Source organism: Schistocerca piceifrons, chromosome 5 (assembly GCF_021461385.2).
Source record: "Schistocerca piceifrons isolate TAMUIC-IGC-003096 chromosome 5, iqSchPice1.1, whole genome shotgun sequence".
Lineage (NCBI taxonomy): Eukaryota > Metazoa > Arthropoda > Insecta > Orthoptera > Acrididae > Schistocerca > Schistocerca piceifrons.
The window spans coordinates 496,974,230-496,996,557 of record NC_060142.1 but is presented as its reverse complement, the minus strand read 5'-3'; the positions used below and the strand labels follow the sequence as shown (position 1 = coordinate 496,996,557).

Genomic DNA, 22,328 nt, shown 5'->3' with positions numbered 1-22,328 from the left:
TAAGTAAAGCTCTGTGCAAAACTCTACTAGGCGGCTTCCTCTTTCATTTCTTAGCCCCAATCCATATTCACCTACTATGTGTCCTTCTCTCCCTTTTCCTATTCTCGAATTCCAGTCACCCATGACTATTAAATTTTCATCTCCCTTCACTACCTGAATGATTTCTTTTATCTCATACATTTCTTCAATTTCATCATCATCTGCAGAGCTAGTTGGCATATAAACTTGTACTACTGTAGTAGGCGTGGGCTTCGTGTCTATCTTGGCCACAATAATGCGTTCACTATGCTGTTTGTAGTAGCTTACCCGCACTCCTATGTTTTTATTCATTATTAAACCTACTCCTGCACTACCCCTATTTGATTTTGTGTTTATAACCCTGTATTCACCTGACCAAAAGTCTTGTTCCTCCTGCCACCGAACGTCACTAATTCCCACTATATCTAACTTAAAACCTGTCCATTTCCCTTTTTAAATTTTCTAATCTACCTGCCCGGTTAAGGGATCTGACGTTCCACGCTCCGATCCCTAGAATGCCAGTTTTCTTTTTCCTGATAACTACTTTGAGACTACAAGGGAAGAATTTATGGCAAGCTGAAGAATGGCCCACAAGGCCCGACTAGTGGGGGGAGGGAGGCTGGGGTGCAAAATTCCTGGTGCACAAGCCTCAGAGGGGGAGGGGGGGGGGGGGGGCAAGGGCCTCAAGGTTTCATATCCCTCAGTGTGCTCAGTTGACAAATATCAGATTGCTGCTGAAAAATAAATATTTTATCATATAGTAAATAAAAGAACATTATTCCAGCACCAGCTTAACCAGTAAAACTCTTGCTTTTTCACTGTTACGATTCTTACAGGTCAGCTGCATACAATTGTTTCTTGCTTAATTTTGAATGCACAACTTTTCTTTAGACATTGTGGGTAAAACCACCTTCCTTGTAATGGAGTCTAAAATGCACTTTCTTTAAATGTTGGTAGAAAACTTACCAAAACATTTCCCTACCAAATGTACAAGGCAACAGCAGTAAATGATGTTATAATTTGGTAGGATTGCCAACAACATTCAAAGATAAGGCAGTTCTGATACCATCACAAGGTGATTTTACACAAAATATGGAGAAAATATTTTACATTCAAGAGCACACAGAAAATAAAATATCTCTAGGCATATGTAGTTTTCCTGCATGAATCATAAAAGTGAAGAAATGAAATTACATGAAAGAGGTACATTGGCCATACTAATAGCAGGAAGTAAAGTGGTAATGTTGTTCTTTTGTTCATTCACTGAGGAACCAACTTACATGAGAACCCTCACTTTACTTCATGCGACATTATTTGTCATAAAACAAGTTTGGCTTTCAGAGGTTCATATCGGAAAACTGGAGGTCGACATACTAGAAATTTCCTCAGAACATTAGAGCTCGAATCACTATGACCCATTTGTCGCAAAATACAGTAGCAGGTCAGAGACAGACAAGAAGCTGGAAAGTGATACAAGTGCATTAACTTTCAAGTGATACTCATAATTAATTTATTTCTAGTTGCGTCCATCGCCTCAGTAGCGCCATCTTAGAACAGATGGAAAATGTGAAATATTACTCTATTGTTGTTGATGCAACTCCTGATTCAAATGATGCTGAACAGGCAACATTCATCCTGTGTTATATTTACCTCAATAAGGAAATTTATATGTGAGATTTTCCAGATATTTTGCAGCCAAAGTTTGGAAATAAATTATTTTGTTGAGTGGAAGTGAAATATCATACTGATTTTGAATACAAATGAACAATCTTTATTAGTAGACTTGATGCATTTTTGTTATTCAGAATAATCATTGAGAAAATAAAGTTTTAATTGTTATGTAAGGAGAATTATAAGGGGACAAGTCCTGTTTTGTGTATTTTATTATTTGCATAATGTATTTCGCTTAGTCTCCACGCCATTCCAAGAGAGTTGAAAACATACTTGGGAGTTTTAACAGGCAAAGTAGTCAAAGGCAGCAAAGAGTCTTCTGCACCAGCCATGCTGTCAAGGAATAACATTGACCAGAAGTTTATATCAATAATGTATATATGTACGTATTGAAAAAATGCTTGTTATTTGTTACACAGAAGATCTCATGAAACAAGGTATTTATCATCTAATATGTTCTGTATGTAAAGGTGCAATAAAAGCCTTGAAAGACCAGAGTTGTCAAGTCCTGGTTTTTAGTAAAAGTTAAATTACTCTATCAATAAGAATATTTAACAAGTCGGGGGTTTGCAAACTACTCCAAGCTGACAATCACAATGTGGTAAATTAAAATATAAATAAACCCATGCAATGAGTATAAACAAGAAATAAATGAACGACTTTGGAATTCTTAGATTGTAACCAGAAAACGAGAGTTGCTATTGCATATTTAATTTGATCAAAACTTGTTAAACACTCAGTTCCTATCAGTGAATGCTGCGGACAGGAATATGAGAGGGTGTTATAAAGGAGATCTGACATGTTTCCTTCGGCGGAGTCCTCTTTCAAAATTCTCTTTGTGTGCTCGTCATAGCCTTAACTTATTTGGAGTGCATGCAGCTGAGAGATATCACGAAGCAGATACTTTTTTCAGAGTGATTCAACTTCTTTACGACCACTTCAGTTGCAGTCAACAACAATGGGATATTCTGTATCGGTACAATTGGGTATTCTGAAACAATGTGTCAGAAGTTCTTCATATTCCATGTCTGATACCCACTGGAGTGCTCAGGTTGACACTGTAAGCCCAACTGCAGCTGACTTGGATAAGGCTGCCACTGCTGTTGAAACTCCCAATAAGTTAAGTTAAATTTGAAAAACATTCTGCAGTACAGGTTTCTTTGGGTTATGGGAGATCTTTTAAATGTTTAATCTTGACATCGATTCCGTTAAAGTTGTTAGTACTAACTGACTACAGAATCAAATTACAACCTTGAAATACTACCATCAATATTAAGGTAAGACACCATGCCGGCTTATTTAATAACTTAAAATATCTTTTGAATATTAGGATACTATTCTTCCTGAATCTAAAGTTGTTGCCAGACATCCCGAATTTCCAGAGGTGCACACTAAGAAGAGGAAATTATTTCATTATGAAACCAGGTATGAAGTGGCAAATGTAAAAATATGAGGATTTATTCAAGATAATTCACTGTTAAAACTTGAAAACCTGATGTGAAACAGTGAAGATTACAATGACACATTTGGGATTTATGGAAACACACAAAGATGACTGATGATGAGGTCACTGAGGCTAGTTATTTATCAAGGAATACCGTAATGATGTCATGACAGATTTAGAAGAAATTAAATATTTGAAAACTATTCATACTTCCAAATACGTATAGTTGCTTTGAAACAATTAGACCTCTTGAGTAAGATGCATGAGCTTCAAATTTCAAGCTCATTTCTGAACCTATGTATAGCTATGCACACGTTTACACTCTCCCATGGCTGTAGCTGAAGTCTTTCAGCACTCTGGCTCGTGTTAAAAACTGAGTCAGATAAAATGTGCATCAAAAACGTCAGACAGATTTAGTGAATGAAAGGCTCACAAACTGCCATTAATAGTACTATAGGCAAGTACGTTATGGTATGCTACCCACTGCGCAACTCATTGCAGTTTATATGCAAACGCACTGATGTCTATTTACTGAAATCTGTGGGTATGCCAGGGTACGAACAGGGACAGAACACTCCACGTCACAGAGTTACTGACAACAGAAATTTCATCAATGTAAAAAGTAATATAATACTAAGCCTTTTGTGAAGCTAAAGTAAATTAAACAAATCTAAAAAATAAAATTAAATGGTGAGTACATACATATTACAATAATTTATTCTTGAGTAGCATCTAAAGTTAAACTTATAAGTTCATCAGCCGAATCAGTTTTCCCTCTTGCCATGACAGTCTCGGTCAAGCTATAATCCAGTTCCCTAGCTAAGGTGGTCCAGGGCTCCTGATAACTGTGTTCATCACTACGTCTCAAACCAATATTCATTACTATTCTTTCAGTCTGCTGCTCCATGAAAGCATTATGGCACTGGTATCCTTTCTCGATATGCTCGTATTTAACCTTTCACACTCATGCAAGATACCATCTGACTGGTGCGTTCTTTCAAAGCAGCAGTGCAAAACTGGAGACAAGGATTATGACAGTTTTTGTTTTCCTATATTGCAAAAGATTTTGACTGCAAGAGAACATTATACAAGGTGTATTGTAACAACTAGTTATGGTTTTCTGAAATAATAGAGAGCATGAAACTAAATATACAGTGATGTTGGTAGTGCTACTATGAGGCAGCAAATCAACTTTGCTTTTAATTCACAGTGTAACAGCTGTGAGCATTAATTATCCCTGAAAAACGGATATGGTGAGCTGATGTTAGTTAAGAATGCCTTCCAGGTGACAAATACGCCATTATGAACACCTCACTGGGTTTGAATGAGGTCATGCGACAGGGCTATGAGAAGCTGGATGCTCCTTCTGCAACATGGCAGGAAGACTTGTCAGTAATCGAGCCACTGTACGTGACTGTTAGCAGTGGTGATCGTGAGCATGTATGGTTGCAAGAAGACCAGGTTCCAGATGACCACTTGGCACTACCAAGAGGAAAGACCACAGTGTTTGACGTATGACTCTGGTGCATCATACTCCATCTGCTGCAGCAGTTGGCACCACAGTGACACAACAAACTGTTACAAGTTGGTTACTTCAAGGAAAGCTCCGAACCAGACACCTTGTAGTGTGCATTAAGCGAGAGCTAATTGGAGGGCAGGGCGAAGATCTGTTGTGCTTTCTAATGAAAGCTGGTTCTGCCTCAATGCCAGTGATGGCCATGTGTTAGTTAGGAGGATGCCAGTTTAGGGCTTGCAATCAACTTGTCTACATAGACACGCTGGACCTATGCCTAGAGTTATGGTTTGTGGCACGATTTCATGTAACAGCAGGAGCACTCTCCTTGCTATCCCATGCACAGAGAATGCAAATTTGTATGCCAATCTGGTGATTCGACCTGCTGTGCTGCCATTCATGAACAGCATTCCAGAGGGCCTGTTGGAAAAACAGGCTAACACTCGCCCACATACCACTGTTGTTACCTAACAAGCACTACAGAGTGTTGATATGTTGCTTTGGCCTGGTCAATCACCAGATCTGTCTTCATTGAAGCACATGTGGGACATCATCCAAGCACATATGGGACATCATCCAAGCATGTATGGGACATCATCAGACGAGAACTCCACAGCCATTCATAAACAGCATTAACTGTCACTGTATTGACCGACTAAGTGCAAAAGGCACGGACCTTCATCCCAAAAACTGACATCCAGCACCTATACAACCCAATGCCTGCCATTTGCTTGCTTGCATTAAACATTCTGGCAGTTATGCCAGTTATTAATGTACCAGCATTTCACATTCGCAATGGCTTATCACGTGCTTACATTAACCTCTGATCTTGCAATGCACTGACCAGGTTTCATTTGAATGAACCTCATACTTACTCCATATTTCATGCCAATGAGTATTTTTTGTGTATTTTGAATACTCCACAAACCGTGTTACATCTAAAAAATGCCAAACCTTCTTTAAAATAACAAATTGATTTTCTATATCTGAAGATGAGGTCAAATCATATATCCTGCCCTGGGCCAATCCCACCTCTCAGCAGCCAAGCGTACGACATGGTCAAGATACACGGAGGGGTCCAACAAGTGCCTATAACACAGTCCTTTATTCACTACAGAAGAAACTCGTGAGATCCCTAAGTTGAAGATCTCACAAAGTGAAAAGACAAGGAGTCCAGAAAAAAAGGATGATCTGATTTAAAGGAAGATTTCTGACACTGAAATCAGAGAGCTTAAAGAGAAGAAGGCAAAACTTGAGGGGACTATTCAAAATGCTCAGATAGATCAAGAACATATTACAGAAAGAATCAATGTTATCACAAAAAGCTTGAAGTGAGTTATTCCCCAATGTCAATTCCTAAACTGTAATAATTGATCCTAATGATATGTTGTATTGTCTAACAATAACTAAAGTGTTTCTTTAATGAAAATGTTTTTAAAACAAATGAATATTAATGAGTAATTTATTTTAACCTTCTAATTCCTAAATATGTTTAAACATACATTTCGAACAGCATATGTCATGATAAAAAGAATGTTTAGAAAACAAACCAAATTGAAGAAATTAATCAAGCATTAAAATAAAGGAAGACAAGAACAAAATTTTAAAAACCTAAAAACCCAAAAGTATAAAAAGAAAGATTTTAAAAACTGAGAAAATATTTTACAGAAGAAAATATCTTAAAATAAATATGAAAAACTAAGCTTGTTGCTTGGCCCTTTTAGTGTATCTTACCCTTTAAGATAAATTAGGGTGAAGTAGGGTAAGTGTAACCATGGGGTTAGTGTAACCACGGCTTATGGTGCCTTAAAGAAGCTGTATTTTTACCTCTGACCTATCACACATGTTAATTTACTCCTGTCTTTGTTATATTTAACCATAAGTTGTCAAATCTGACATAAATTGGTAATTAATTTTTGGACTTGAATTGACGTCTACATTTTCACTCTGTGAGTTAGTGACCTGCTCAGAATTTGGTGGTCTGTCATTTTTGCAGTTTTAAAGATAACTGCGCAATTTTTTGGTTACAAACTAACTTTTGCATGATAATTTCAAATATGAGATTTGTTTTACTCTACTGATAAAGCTCTTGATATGCCAGGCATGGTTACACTTACTCCAACTTTTTCCCATGTGGGACAAGTGTAACCAATCAGCTGGCCAAGTGTAACCGGGGGGGGGGGGTTACACTTGCCCCAAACAAACTTACTGGGACAGATTTATTTATTTAAGCCGTAACCTTGTTTTTGCTATCACACTAGATCAACAAAACTGGCCTTCCTATACATATGGATACCAGAATACTTGATGTGCTGGATTTGTAGGCCTACTGAGTTTGTGTGAGATATATTTTATTTTTTATTTAAGTCTACTATATTTATAAACCACGTTTCCTTTTATAAAATATAACACAGAACTGTGAAGAATGCCACAATTTCAATTACAGTACAGTATGTGAAGCATTGTTTGATTGCAACAATGTTGAGCATGATAATTCATTTCCGTGTTGTCTTTTCATATGTGTGCTGGTGTATTGAGAGGTTGGACTACTGAGCGCTCATCAGCAAGGTTAGAAGGTATTTCTCTTAGAAAAATTAGTTACACATGAGTAAACCTAATCTTTCATAACTTATCTATCCCATTGTTAAATTGTTTTATTTCATATTTGTGACTTAGTGTGGTAGGTCAAGTTTTATCTGTGAAACATAAAGTGCCAAAATGGTTAGGAACTACCAGAGGAAGACTAACCATGCTACTTCCTACACAACAGAACAGTTTTCCAGTTCAACTGATGATATACAAAGAAGAATTTGTACAATACATCAGGCTAGTACTAAATATCAAATACCCTACTCAACACTTCAGAAACACATAAAAGGTTCTCATGGTGTTAAAAGTGTTTCTCAAGGATGATCTACAGTAATCCCATATGAAAAAGAGCAGCAATCAGCAAATCAACTGACAACTTTAGAAAAGTGGGGGTGGGGCCTAAGCAGGAAGGAAGTTTTGGAATTGGTTGGGAAGTATGTAAGAAGAAATAAAATACCAAACGCGTTCAAGAATTGTATACCTGGAGAAGACTGGTTCCTGGGGTTCAAGAAAAGGCATAAATTGCCTATAAAAAAGCCACAGACCCTTGAATATGCATAAAAAAAGCAGGCTCTGATCCTTTCATCATTGAGGGGTATTTTGATATTCTGAAAACAAACACCCAGAGACTCAGACGTTGAAAACAAACCAAAGCAGATGTTTAATATTGATGAGACTAGTTTCTCTCTAGACCCAACAAAAACCAAAGTTATTGGTAAAACTAATTCTCCCTCTCCAAGAATCACAGCGGGACCAGCTAGGGAAACTACCACTGTGTTGCTTGGTGGTAATGCAGATGGGGACAAGCTGCCTGCCTTAATAGTATTCAAGGGTAAGAATGTCTGGGACACTTAGATGGCACCACCACCACAACGTCCTTTTCCTGAAACCTGCTATGCTGCTTCAATAAATGGATGGAGTCAGACATTTATTAAAATTATTTTGAAAAATCTTTTTTTGAAATTTTGTGGTCCACATAGACCTATCCTTCTAATCTATGATGGCCACGCTACACACATTGATGACCGTGTGATTAAAAGTGCTATTGAAAATGATATTACAATAATAAAACTGCCCCCCCATTCAAGTCACATCCTGCAGCCAATGGATGTAGCAGTGTTTAAGAGTGTGAAATCTACTTGGGACCAAAAGTTAACTCGTCACCAGAGACATCATCAAGGGGTAAAAAATTAACAAACGTGACTTTTCCAATCTCCTCACGGCTGTATGGAATGAAACACCACCTGAATTGTTGAAAAGTGGTTTTCAAAAAGCAGGAATATTCCCTTACAGTAGAGAAGTAATTGATAAAACTAAATATGATCCGGAGGCATATAAAAGATATGTAGCTCATACAAAATCTTCGGCAGAAACAAATCCATTGCCAGCTCACGATAATGCAGCCATAGACTGTGTGGAAGCTACGTCTCTAACAGAAAGTACTCAGATTTTTGGGAAGCTTCCAGCTGAACAACCTCCAGAATTTTATAGGCCTACATCTACAGAGCCCTGCACTTCTCCCAGTATCAGACAGAGTTCTTTCTCAACCATTCCTGAGCTAACCAATGTTTCATTATGTTCTGGAACTTCTGATTGTCATTTGGAAACTTATTATTGGAAACAGTCCCACTGGTAAAACAAAGAAGAAAAGGATTGCACCAGCAGCTGAAGTTATCACTTTTCAAGATGCCATCTATAAAGAAAAAGATTTTAAAGGAAACAAGAATAATAAGAAGAAAGCAAAACAAAAAAGCATTATCGACATAAAAAAGGGCTTGGTAATGAAAAGTAAATCTTCCAAACAAAGTGCTGTTACTTTATCCGAAATGGCATCTCGGATTGTTGTGGAAAAAAAATTCCTGATTGCTCATGTGGGTAACAAGAAAAAAAGACTGGAAGTTGAATCAACAAGTGAAGAAGGTGAAACTGAAGGAGGCCTATCTTTAATAAGTAGTGATGAAGAAAATGGGACCATAATAACACTGGACGATCTCAGGAAAGAAATGATGAACTGTGAAGAAGAAGAAGAAGAAGAAGAAGAAGAAGAAGAAGAAAAAGAGGCAAACTTTTTTGAAGCCAAAGACAAAATTACAGTTGTAAACTATGTTCTGCTAGCTTTTGCAACAAAATGTAAGAAAGTTCATTTTATTGGCCAAGTTACCAAAATTAGTGCTTTAGGAGATCCAGAAGTGATTTTCCTCAGACGCAAAAATAAGACAAAGCATGGCACCACATTCTACTGGCCTGATAGAAGAGATGAGACACAAGTTCCATCCTCTGATGTCATTTCAGTGTTGCCTGAGCCTACTTTGGGTCGCAGGGGAGACCTGACATTTGGTGTTACATTTGATTCATACAACATTCAGTGACTAAATAATAGTTAGGGCCTAAGTGTGAATATAATAAGTTGAATTAGGGCAGTTTAGCATTAAACACAAATTCCAATAACTTTAGTTCAATTACCATGAAAAATAATAGAAAGTGAACTTATAAAGTGAATTTTTCTTTTCTCTTGATACTAGATATTTTATTATTTTTGTTAAATTGCCTACTAAAGAAAAAAATATTACTTTTGTAGAATTTGAACTAATAAATTACTGGCCTAAAACAAAAATAAATCATCTATGAAGCATTCTGTTTCAGTGTTTTATGGTTTAGGCTAACACTTATTTTTTAGTTCAGCTAACATTTTCTGTGTATTTCATAATATACAAAGGCGTGTGCAACAAAGTTCATATCTTGAGTAAAATTTAAAATATTTTAATAATTTAAAAATCCTCAAATTCAGTAAAAATTGGGTAATCAGGTCACTTACCCCAAGCCTCTTTTACAATGCTCTGTATGGGTACAACAATGCGAGGTTACACTTGCCCCGAACTATGGGGCCAGTGTAACCTCACAACACAAAATTTTGAAAACAATTATTTGACCATGTAATTTTTTTTTTCAAAAACAAAATGTATATTGTTTAAAAGTCAATAAGTCAAACTTTAGGCATGAGAAATTTGAAAATCATATCTTCAATAACAAGTTGGCAATTTGGTGTCAAAGCTGAACTATGCCAAAACGTGGTTACACTTACCCCCTAAACAAAAATGTGCCACCAAAATTTTACATAATGGCATACATGGCTGGTCTTCTGTGCCTGAAATTTTTCTAAGTGGCTGGTCCTCAAAGAATTAAGTTTCAAATGAGAATCAAACACTTGATGATTTAAGAAATTCATCACACATTCTCACAGGTAACATAACTTATCTTGTTTAACAGGAAATTCACTTTGAAAATAATGATTCTCAGGAGGAGGAGGAGGAGATTAGTGTTTAGCGCCCCACTGACAATGAGGTCATTCGAGACAGGGCACTATCTCAGATTAAGGAAGGATGGTGAAGGAAAGCCGCCGGCCCTTTTGAAGGAACCATCCCGGCATTTGCCTTAAATTATTTAGGGAGATCATGGAAAACTTCAATCAGTGTGGCCAGACGCGAGTTTGAACTAGTCCATCGTACTAATCACTGCGCAAGTAACGCTTCTCAAACCACCATTCGCAATATTTTCCCACAATAATTTCCTGTGACCTGTTATAAATGTAAACAGTTGTGACATCACGCTCATCAGAAGCAGTTTGTTGTTATGAAGTATTGCATAGGCTTTGCCTTAAAGCATTTGACACACATTTTGCTGTCAGCAGATGCTTGTGCGTGCACTGATTTTTGTTGTTGCAAACAGCGCATGTTCTTTGCAACTCATGTTTTATTTTGGTGTTATTCTCTCATTTATGCTTTATTGCTGCAGTTATTTTCTGCAGTAGCAGGCTAAAGTAAAATTCTTTGTTGGAGTATAAGATCTTACCACTCAAAATTACAAAAATTTAACTGAAAACTAAAACAATGAAAAATTCCCGGAATTCTTCAAAATTTCTGGGATTTTCCTAGATGAAAAAATTCCCATATTTCATATTAAAACTGAGGAAAAAATGTAATTTCACTGATTCATTTGTCGGAAATAATTAGTTAGAACTGCAAAGGTTAGGAAAGGAGGAGGGAAGTCCTTCTATGCCTTGGAGGTGTTAGAACGCTGAAGGAAAAGTGTGAGGGCAACAAGTTAGTGCGCCAAGAATAGCACAGTCAATATTTATCTAACTACTGAGAAGTAAAAGTCCTGGAGGGAAAGCAAGGCAAAATTACTAGCATGGTATTATAAATGAGCCTTGGATGGGAGATTTATCTGCATATTGCATCACACCACAATGTGGAATGTTCTAAAAAGCCTGATAGTGAAAGTAATAAATTTATGAGAGCAGACACGTTCAGAGTACCAGGTAGGAGGACTGGTGGCACGTGTAAACACGTTCAGAGTACACAGGGGGCAGGTACAAAGGCGCGCGCGTTAATACGTCCAGAGCAGTTAAAGGGTTAACACTGCCCTGCATAACTGCCACAGTATATTATCACTTTGTCACCTCTTAGGCAATGTACAGATTGTTTAGGGCTCTACTACTGCACGAATCAATTTTTTTACTGTGGTGATTCAATATATGTGTGAATTTCAATGCCCATGTACTAGGAAAACATCATGGACGTACGTCATGCAGCCCATGTTAGGGTCCTGTTTCTAATCCTGAAAATCTGAATATATCCATATAAGCAAAAAATTAATTATTTGACTTTTTAAATAACATTAATACTCAAAGTGTTCAATGACTTGAATCAAATTATTCAATTAGTCTAAAAGATAATCATCATCATCATCTTGGACAGTTTCCAGCCACTGGCTGGGTCTGTCGGGAACACAAGCCTCTCCACCGTGTTCTGTCTTTCCACCACTCCCCCTCTTCCACCTTCGTCCAGTTCTCTCCTCTTCTCACCACACATTCCTTCACTCCCTTCACCCATCTATCTCTTGGTCTTCCTCTGGGCCTCTTCCCCTCCAGTTGCAGATCAAACATCCTCTTTGGAATTCTTCCCTCATCCATTCTCTTCATGTGTCCATACCACTGCAGTCTTGATTTTTCTATCCTGTCCTGTACTGGTTCCTCCTTTAGTCTTTCCCTCACATACAAATTTCGCAATCTGTCTCGTCTTGTTACACCCAACCTGCTCCTCTGGAACTTCATTTCACTAGCCTGTATTCTACTTTTGTCGCTTTTGTGCATTACCCATGTCTCACTTCCGTATGTCAATATGGGGACAAAGTAGGTTCGGTATATAATTCCCTTGGATTTCTGTGGCACCTCCTTGCTCCAAATAAGCCCCCTAATGCATTTGTAGAACTGCCCTGCTTTTCTGCATCTTTCATTTATTTCCATTGCGTTTCCCCCCTTACTTTCAATCACGCTTCCCAGGTACTTGAAGTTCTCTACCACTTGTAGATTTTCCCCACCACAAGTTATATCCACATTTGGCCTATTCTTCTTCCTTGTTGTGACGATTATTTCACTTTTCTTTGCAGAGAAATGCATTCCATATTGTGCTGCCGTTGCCTCCCATGCATCTAACTGCTCTTGCACCTCCTTCACGCAATTTCCCCATAACATCAGGTCATCGGCAAAAAGCACTGCTTTCATTTTATGATCTCCAATTGCATCTGATACTTGCTGTAGGATTTCATCCATAACAATAATAAACAATAAAGGCGAAAGTGCACTTCCCTGTCGCAGCCCATTTTCCAGCTTGAACCATGCAGTACGTTCCCTCCCCACTTTCACACAACTCTCACTTCCCTCATACATTTTTCTGACTTTTCGTGTAATCTCTTCATCTATCCCTTTTGCGTCCAGCACATCCCAGAGCTTGTCCCTACAGATACTATCATACGCCTTCTCAATATCCAAAAAGGCCATGATTAAGTCCTTCCCGTACTCATAGTGCCTTTCCTGCAGTTGCCTTACCGCAAATATGAGGTCCGTTGTTGATCTTCCCGGTCTGAAACCGTACTGCTCCTCTTGCAGTCTACTTTCAATACTGCTTCTTATTCTCTTCTCCAGCATCTTTTCATAGATTTTTCCACAGTGGCATAGCAGGGTGATTCCTCTGTAGTTCTCACATCTCCTTTTATCCCCTTTCTTGAAGATCGGGACTATAATTCCTTTCTTCCAATCCTCAGGAATTCTGTTCTCCTTCCACACCACCCTCAGCACTCTGTATAGCCACTGGGTTCCTACTTCTCCTGCTGCTCGTATCATATCCACTGTTACTTCGTCCCAACCTGGTGCCTTGCCCCCTTTCATCCTCTTTATGGCTTCTTCCACTTCATTCCAAGTTAGATCATCAATTTCCCCACTATTATAATCGTCTGCTGCCTTAGGCTCTCCATCGCTGTTAGTTACCTGCTTGGCAGCATTCAACAGATCTTCAAAGTACTCCTTCCAAATCTTTTTGAGCTCATGCATTTCCTCCACAACTCTTCCATTATTATCCATGATCCTCAGGCACTCGCTTCTGTCATTCCTCTTATTTCTTACCATGGTGTAAAGTACTTTTTTGTTCCCTTCACTGTCCTCTTCTAACATTCTTGTCCATTTTTCCATCCACTTCTTCTTCTCCGCCCTTACTATGGTCTGTGCCGCTTTCTTGCTTTCCTTATATTTTACCCTAGCTTCCTCTGTTCGGGTCTGGAACCATTCTCTGAAGGCTTTGTTCTTTCGAAGTACTGCCTCTTTACATATGTTGTTCCACCATGGGGTTTCCCTACTTCTCCTCTTTGTGCTAGTTCTTCCGCACACAGTCTCAGCTGCCTCAACTAGAGCCCTCTTAAAATCGCCCCATTCTTCTTCCACTGTTCTCTGATCTTCCTTTGGCAGCTTCTTCCTGATCAGTGTCTGGTACTGGGTCCTCCGTTCATCCTCTTTCAGCATCCATGTCTTCAACCTTTTCTCCTGTATATCTGTTGCCCTCCTATCTTTTTTCTCTCTTAGGGTGGCTACCAACAGCCGATGGTCGCTGTCTAAGGCCTCAGATGGTATGACCTTAACATCTGTGAGGCTGCTCATCATCTGCCTATCCACTAGTACATAGTCTACTACTGAAGTTTGGGACCAGTCCCCACTGTACCAAGTTATTTTGTGACTACTCCTCTTCTTGTACCACGAATTTGCGATCGCCAGCCCATTCCTCTTGCAGAATTCCAGCAACAATTTTCCTTCTCTATTTCGGTTCCCCCAGCCCTCTGGTCCCATTATCTCCTCGAATCCTTTCCTGTCTGTGCCAACATGTGCATTGAGGTCCCCTATTATAATCTGATTTCCTCCATTTAGCTGCTTTTGCATGTCATCTTCAAATTCCTCCTTCTCCTTTTTTGTACACCCCACCTGTGGGGCATATGCTTGGATGATTTCAATGGTTTTTCCTTTCACCCGTACTCTGGCTTTTATCATTCGATCATTGATACCTTCCACCTCTTCCTGCAGACCCTCTCTCACCACTATTGCCACTCCATTTCTTCCCCTCTCATTCCCTATCCAGTACAGTTTACATCCTTTACTTAGTGGTTTTTCACCAACTCCTCTCCACCTAGTCTCAGCAAGTCCCAAGATGTCCAATTTCCTCCTTTCCATCATTTCTACAATTTCTTCTAACTTCCCAGTTAGAGTCCTTATGTTTAAGGTGCCCAGCCGTAAACCATCTCGTAATCCTTTTCCATTGCTTGGTCCGTTTCCTTTAAATCCGTTCCGTGATCCGAGGCATGTTCCCTTTTTGAAAGCAGTTGATTTATCCACTACTGGCTTGCTAGGCCTATCGCAGCTTCACCAGAGCCCCGTTAGCCGTCACGTTTATGCAGAACATAATTGGGTCCGTGTGTCCTGAAAATGGAATTGCTGCTTAAAATAGTTAGTTTAAATTTTCATTCTGCTTTGAAATTGCTTTTGCTTAAATTATCAATACAAAATTTATTTGTACATTTATATGTATGATCAGTGCTTCAAAAATTGCTTTTGAATGTTATATCACTTTTAAGGTTCTGATATCCTAAGCATTCTGTTGTTCATCAGAGATGTTTTGGTGACCAGCCAGTAAACATGGTTGTATGAAAAGGTTTCTTTACTTTGTTGATGCTTAACAGTAGGGAGCTTTACTGATGCCACTAACTTGTTCTTGTTTAATTCCAAGGTTATGCGCTTATATTTATTTCTGAGTTCTTAAAGTTATTGACAGCTACTCTGAAATTAGCTGTCTGATTTGACTGATGACTTACTTTGTTTATCTGATCACATACTATTACTATTGCTTGATGAACCTCGGTTCAAGACCCGTTTACAGTTTCATTCCCTCTCTTTTTTTTTAACACAATGCTAGTTAAGGAAAAGAGGTTAACAATCTGACTGCTTTACCCCTTCAGATGCACGATCACCGTCACTTAATTCTTTAAAAGGAGTTACACTTACTAGATTTTGTAATATATGGCCTCACATTGCATTTAGTACAAGATATACTATAAATTTCTGTGAAGTTTGAAGGTAGGGGAGACATACTTATGTTAGTATGTAAGGGTAGATCACAAGTTGTGGCGAATACCTCACTAAGTAGAGCATTAGCCCACAGAAGGCAAAGGTTCCAATTTAGATTCTCTGTGCGGCACACAGTTTTGCAACCTCACCTCACTAAGTAGAGCATTAGCCCACAGAAGGCAAAGGTTCCAATTTAGATTTTCTGTGCGGCACACAGTTTTGCTCTGCCATGAAGTTTCAAATATGTGCACACTTTGCATTAGAGTGAAAGCATCATTTCGAAAAAATCTTATAAAGCTTATTGCACAGAGGCAATTCTTTAAAAGGAGTTACACTTACTAGATTTTGTAATATATGGCCTCACATTGCATTTAGTACAAGATATACTATAAATTTCTGTGAAGTTTGAAGGTAGGGGAGACATACTTATGTTAGTATGTAAGGGTAGATCACAAGTTGTGGCGAATACCTCACTAAGTAGAGCATTAGCCCACAGAAGGCAAAGGTTCCAATTTAGATTCTCTGTGCGGCACACAGTTTTGCAACCTCACCTCACTAAGTAGAGCATTAGCCCACAGAAGGCAAAGGTTCCAATTTAGATTTTCTGTGCGGCACACAGTTTTGCTCTGCCATGAAGTTTCAAATATGTGCACACTTTGCATTAGAGTGAAAGCATCATTTCGAAAAAATCTTATAAAGCTTATTGCACAGAGGCAAAAGCAGAGATGTCGGGAGTTAGACTGAACCTACAGACACCAGTGGCCAGTATGATGCCCTCCCAAGTGAATGCATCTATACTTTTCAATACAATGGTCTATAAAACCCACACTACTTACTTCCATAGTTCACATAGGATCATATTAAGACTTTGCAAAATGAGCAGATGTGTTTCACTTGTTCCTCATAGCCTCTGAAAGCAAATTTCAAAAAACTGTACTTTCAGTATTGTATTCTAATGCCGAAAAGGGCTAGAACCTGGCCAGCTTATAGGGAAGTGAGACCCTAGAATACTACCAGTTATGCAAGGATTACAGTTCACTGTGAAATATGAAGCATGGTAGAACTCCATACAATAAAAGTAATGTAAAAAAATAAAAAAAAAAGCTTAGGATATTTAGCTTAACACAGAGGCTTAAGAGCAATGGAGAGAAGTGAGGTAGTGCTCCAGTATAAGACAAATCTGTCAGCAATGTAACAAGCATTCCTTGGAAAGAAGGTTAGAGTCTAACATTTCATTGACATCAAGGTCACCAGAGACAGAAATATACCTTGAAATACCAAAGGGTGTGAGGTGGCGAAATTGTAAGACAATGGATTCACATTCAGGATAATGAAGGTACAAAGGTTCAACTCTCAACTCCCCATATTGCCATATAGATTAAGCTTTCTGTTGTTTCCCTAAATTGCTTAACGTAAATGTCACCATGGTTCTTCTAAATAGGACATGTATGATTCTCTTCCCCGCCCTTCCCTAAGCCGAGCTTGTGCTCCATCTCTAATGACCTCATCACTAACTAAATGTTAAATCCTAACCTGTCAGTATAATACTGAGAACCCAAAACACAGAACACTGCTTCTGTGACCGGATCAGCATATGTAAGTAACCATTTCAGCTGCATCTTATAACTCCCCCAGTTTTATTTGCCTTAATATTTACTGTCTATATACTTCTTAATTGAATTTAAGTATTCACTTTATGGTTGAGTTGACAACCCCCCGCCCACACTAAACAAGTACACTATCTTGAACTACGATCCACATGGGGTACAGTGAAGTTGCCTCATGTGAAGTGGTTGAGAGGAGGAAGAAGGAAGAGGAAATGTGACAGCTAGGAGAGGAGATGTTGCAAGGGTATGGGGCACCAATGAGTCCGACCTGGTTCAGGTAGACAATCTGCATGCGGCAACAATGAAATGCAGGAGTGAATTTGGGGATGGCAACATTGACAGACAAAGAGGGAGATCATGGGGCAAGAGCGTGGGAGTAAGAATTTAAGAGTAAATTAATGGACAGATGTGTCAAACTAGAGTTAAGTAGTGAGAAGTCTTATTTGAATGTGTTTCATTGTATTTCTGTGACCACGTGGCTGAGGAGGAATAGTTTTCTTTCACTACTCTTCACACTCATTTTTCTTCTTATCAGTAACTATATGGGCAAAAAACTTTTTCAACAAGGAAATGCTAATCTTGAATAATCCATTTTCAAGTTTGTCCCTTAATAGTACACAATTTTAAAGCAGAAGTTATGCTTCATTTGTTTGGAGTAACTGATTTGTTAAAGTAACAAAAGCTTTTAAGAGTTTCAACCCACTGTTACAACATAGAAAACAAAGTCATAAATTTTTGGTGTTTACAAAATACTCACTTAATAGCTCTGCATGTGAAGAACACTATACGTTTCAGCTTCTTGTTATAGAAGAAATAATTGAATGACCACAAACAACCATCCTCCCCAAAAGGATCTGAAGCCAAATCTGGGTTATAGCTGCAAATAAAAAGTAACTGCTCACCATTATCTGAGAGATACAGCAATAATAACAGTTAATTTTTTAAAAATAAGTTTATATATATATATTTTGACATGTCCCACTGCTGAAGTGATACATTGTACTAAATTTCATTTTCATATTTTGCATAAATAAACATAACAAGAAAAGAAAGTAAGTTGAAACTTTTGTCTCTCACTACCGACACGTAGCTAGTTAACTACTGCAAAATATGAATCAGAGAAAGATACAAGATACTCTGATATTTTGTTGCAAAGAATGTGATTATCGTAACAAAAGGATAATCTGAACTTTATTGTAGGTTTCTCATAAATATACAATAATGTAAAAATTATGAATCATTCAAGCACAATAAAAAAGTTAGTCCATAAGAAAAAAATATACAGTGGGACATTGTGTGTCCTCTCTTGTTTCAATTCAACAGTCATAGAAAACCTACAAAAACTCGTGTTGCACACTTTCAGTTTCGATTATAAGGAATGTTTATGGATGTACAAGCGCCAGTTTAATGTGTGTACATTCATCCAATCCCCAGATTGTGTGGAAACGAAAAATATGGCAAACATCAGTAAAAACTTTGTTGATGAAGTAAAATCATATACCTTTTTACCATTGTAGTTATTATCCAGTAATCATTCCAAAGGACTGGAATGTTAGGTTTAAATGACAACGAATAATCTTGCTTCTATCCCAACATAGTCTGCTAACCAGAAGCTAGTTTTACACATAACTGAAATCCAAATCTCCAAACTAAATAATACTGTATACCGTATTTACTCGAATCTACGCCGCACTTTTTTTCCGGTTTTTGTTATCCCAAAAACCGCCTGCGGCTTAGAATCAAGTGCAAAGCAAGCAGAAGTACTGAACAATGTTGGTAGGTGCCGTCACAACTAACTTCTGCCGTCAAATATATGTAGTGCTACACAGACATGCTTTGTAGGCACAAAGATAAATACTGGCGCCAAAACCTCGGCGTCAGTAAATAAATTTTAAAAAAAATAAAAAAAAGGTGGAAGACGAGCTTTTTTTTTCTCCGCCCCGAGTTTCGACCACTGCATTTCCATACATTATCCAACGAAGTAAATACAAATTCCGTATTGTTCATCTTCGAATGTAGCAGAATTTCAATGTACTACGAAAATCCGACTGGCAAGACTGTTCTACGTTCTGAATTTTTTACTACCGGTGAGAAGAGATGGTTGCTAATAGTAACCTGATCAAATGTGAATCACATGCAGTATTCTCTTCACCATAAGAATAATACAAATACAAACATTTTGTCATGTATTCTTTCGTGTTTGCTGCTATCTCATTTAAATCCTGTCTGCCTAATAAACTACGAAAATAGAATGAGACAACAGCAAACGCGGAAGAATATACGTATCGTGTCATGTTTATATTCGTATTATTCTTATGCCTAATAGTGATACAGTCAGAAATGAAGCACGGCAACTGACTAGATTTTTAAATCTAAGATGACTCTAATTTCTGTGCAGAATTTGATGTACTAAAGCAGCGGCCGCAAAAATTTTCAAACGGAGAAAAATTTTCGCCTAACTCTCGTTCAGAACATGTTCTATCATACGCAGTCTATTACTTGGTTCTTGTTGATCATTATCAAAGAAAGCAGCAGTGTAAGTAACAACAAATAGCAGTCTCTTGCCATTGTTTCACTAATGAGACGATTCCTCTCTTTTTTTAAAAAATTGTAAGCGGCGGTAGTGCACACAAAAGCAAGCCATGCCGCGAGCGGCGGCAGGTTGTAAACACGCACTATCAGAATGCGACAAACAATGCATGACACAGTACAGTAATGCATTTTCAGCTTAGAGTGATGTAAACACCTATAACAAAGAAAACGGCACTTATCAGATCAAAGCAAAATAAGCAATCGATTCAAACCAGACGAAGCACGTAAAAAAGGAAGGGTACCTGTATAAATACGGACGGAGCGCCTGACGCATAGCAATGGCTACCTGGTAAAGCTTAACTGCTAAGGTTACGACTCGAACCAAACTACTGTAGCTGTATCGTCATTCATTTGACCTAAATTGTGTCTCATATTACAATGGACCAACTTTGTTTCGATTTGGAGGTGTGGCCTAAAACTTTTCTCTCCCCTTGAATTTCCGAGTCTCAAATTTCAGGTGCGGCTTAGATTCGGGAAATTTTTTTTTTCCTTTATTTCGAGTCTTATTTTTCAGGTTCGGCTTAGATTCGAGTAAATACGGTATATCCCGTGGTATATTTCTTGGGTCTGCTGAGAGCAGCAAACCAGCCAAACACACCTTGGATTACCACGCTTAGAAAACCTAGAGTCACAATATATTTATCCACCTTTATTTTATTTTATTTTTTTCATAATGCCCCCCCCCCCCCCCCCCACACACACACACACAGTGTCTACTGGGACTCAAGTCATGTATTTTATGATACACAATTATCTTTCTTAATGATTTCAGTAGCTACAATGTAATACATAAATGTGCACAGCACAAAATAAAAATAACTAATCTAAATGACAGTCTTATGCAAATTCATGAAGTAAATCAGTGCCTCACTCTCTCAGCCTTTGGCATAATCTTAAGATCTCAGTTTTATTAATGATGCACTAGATTTTAACTTTGGATTATAAATATTTCACTTAAGAACTAACTATCAAAAACTTTTTCTGTACACAAAGCTTTAACTAGCAGAGGAGAAAAAAATATTAGTAGAGTATAAAACTGGTGATACCTTATTATTTCAATTTCTAACCTGTAAATGTCACACTCATTCAATGATATCTCATCATCAACAGCAGCCCACAGCTGAGCTCGCAATGTACGATACTGTTCACCAGCTGTTGCATTCAGATTGCTGTCAACTGTGTTCATCACCCACTACAAACAAAATAACATAAAAAAGTAATAAAGTGTAACACACACAAATTACAAGCTTACTTAAGAGGGGCTACTGACAAGTCTAGACTAATAAAAAGAAAAAAAGGAATTTTTCTGTCTATTGTAAGAACTATTTGCTTTAAGCCCCTTTAGGGATCTTCCTTACTTTCTTATTAGAGTATTTATTAAATTACTTTCTTTGGGTTCCCCCGAAAAATTCTTTGCCTTGCAAGAGCTAAAGTGTTGAATACGAGAAGAAGTTAACAGAATTCAAAATCAAATGGAAGAAAACGGTTATTCCAGAGTTACTTTGATACAGAGGAAAAATATTACTTGGCTACAGAATTTCTGACACTTTCACACAAATCTGACCAAAACTTTCTTTCCATGCACAGGACAAAGCATAATTAACACTTTGTTCTGAAGAAGGTATATAATTCAATGTCAAGAATGCTGGAACTCAGTTCTCATGACAGCACTCTACCAGATGCAAAATCTCAGAAAAACAATGTGGAAATTGCTACACGTTAAGTCAGGTCATACTGATAACGGTTCAACACTGTGTTCACTTCAGCAGGAAACACAACATTATGTAAATTCTTCCTATCAAATGCCCTTCTATTTCTTCAGAATATGAAGTGCTATCACATGTGTAGATAACTTTCTATATAAACCCTAAAGTAATCACAGTAGATTTATTTCCCCACACTAACATATCCTTCAACACACGAAATAGCACCATATGAGCTAATTTTTTCTCTCAACATGACTTGGCATAGGCCGTAACTCTACCCAGAGCAACACAGAACCAGCGTGCTTTCCTTCCCCACTGGTATAAGAATAGTGCGACGGACATATCCCTGTCGTATTTTGCTGTCTTTTACCTAATGTGATTGCACACCATCCCACCCTTCTATAAACCTGTCAACAGTGGACCCTATCCCGAATCACAGTATCACGACATTAGAGAGAGAGCTGCATATATGTGAAATTACATCCTACTGATCATACTGCCCCAAACAGATGAAAGAAGAACTTTTTCAAATTTGCAAGTCACTGTTATGACACTGCAAATATACTGGACAGCAAAGAATACACTAAAAAAATTGTCACCCACGAAAAGAGGATACAGCAGATTCTTTCACTAACAGAAGACATAAGTATAGTGGCACATGCAGTGTAAACATGCCTAGAATTTAAAAAGAAAACAGCAAACAGTAAGTGAAATACATTAAAAAATTGAGCATAAAATTTATGAC

At 38.0% G+C, this 22,328-nt stretch overlaps 1 protein-coding gene across 1 annotated transcript in view; it reads right to left on the bottom strand.

The window, feature by feature from the left end:
- The window catches only part of LOC124797944 (repressor of RNA polymerase III transcription MAF1 homolog), an 80,768-nt gene that overhangs the window by 22,426 nt on the left and 36,014 nt on the right, over positions 1 to 22,328 (bottom strand). Inside the window, exons 4-5 of the mRNA XM_047261084.1 lie at positions 20,945 to 21,069; positions 18,043 to 18,162 (exon numbers count right to left, since the gene is read on the bottom strand). Of these exons, the coding sequence (XP_047117040.1) occupies positions 18,043 to 18,162; positions 20,945 to 21,069 (245 nt within the window). The remainder of the gene's footprint in view (positions 1 to 18,042; positions 18,163 to 20,944; positions 21,070 to 22,328) is intronic.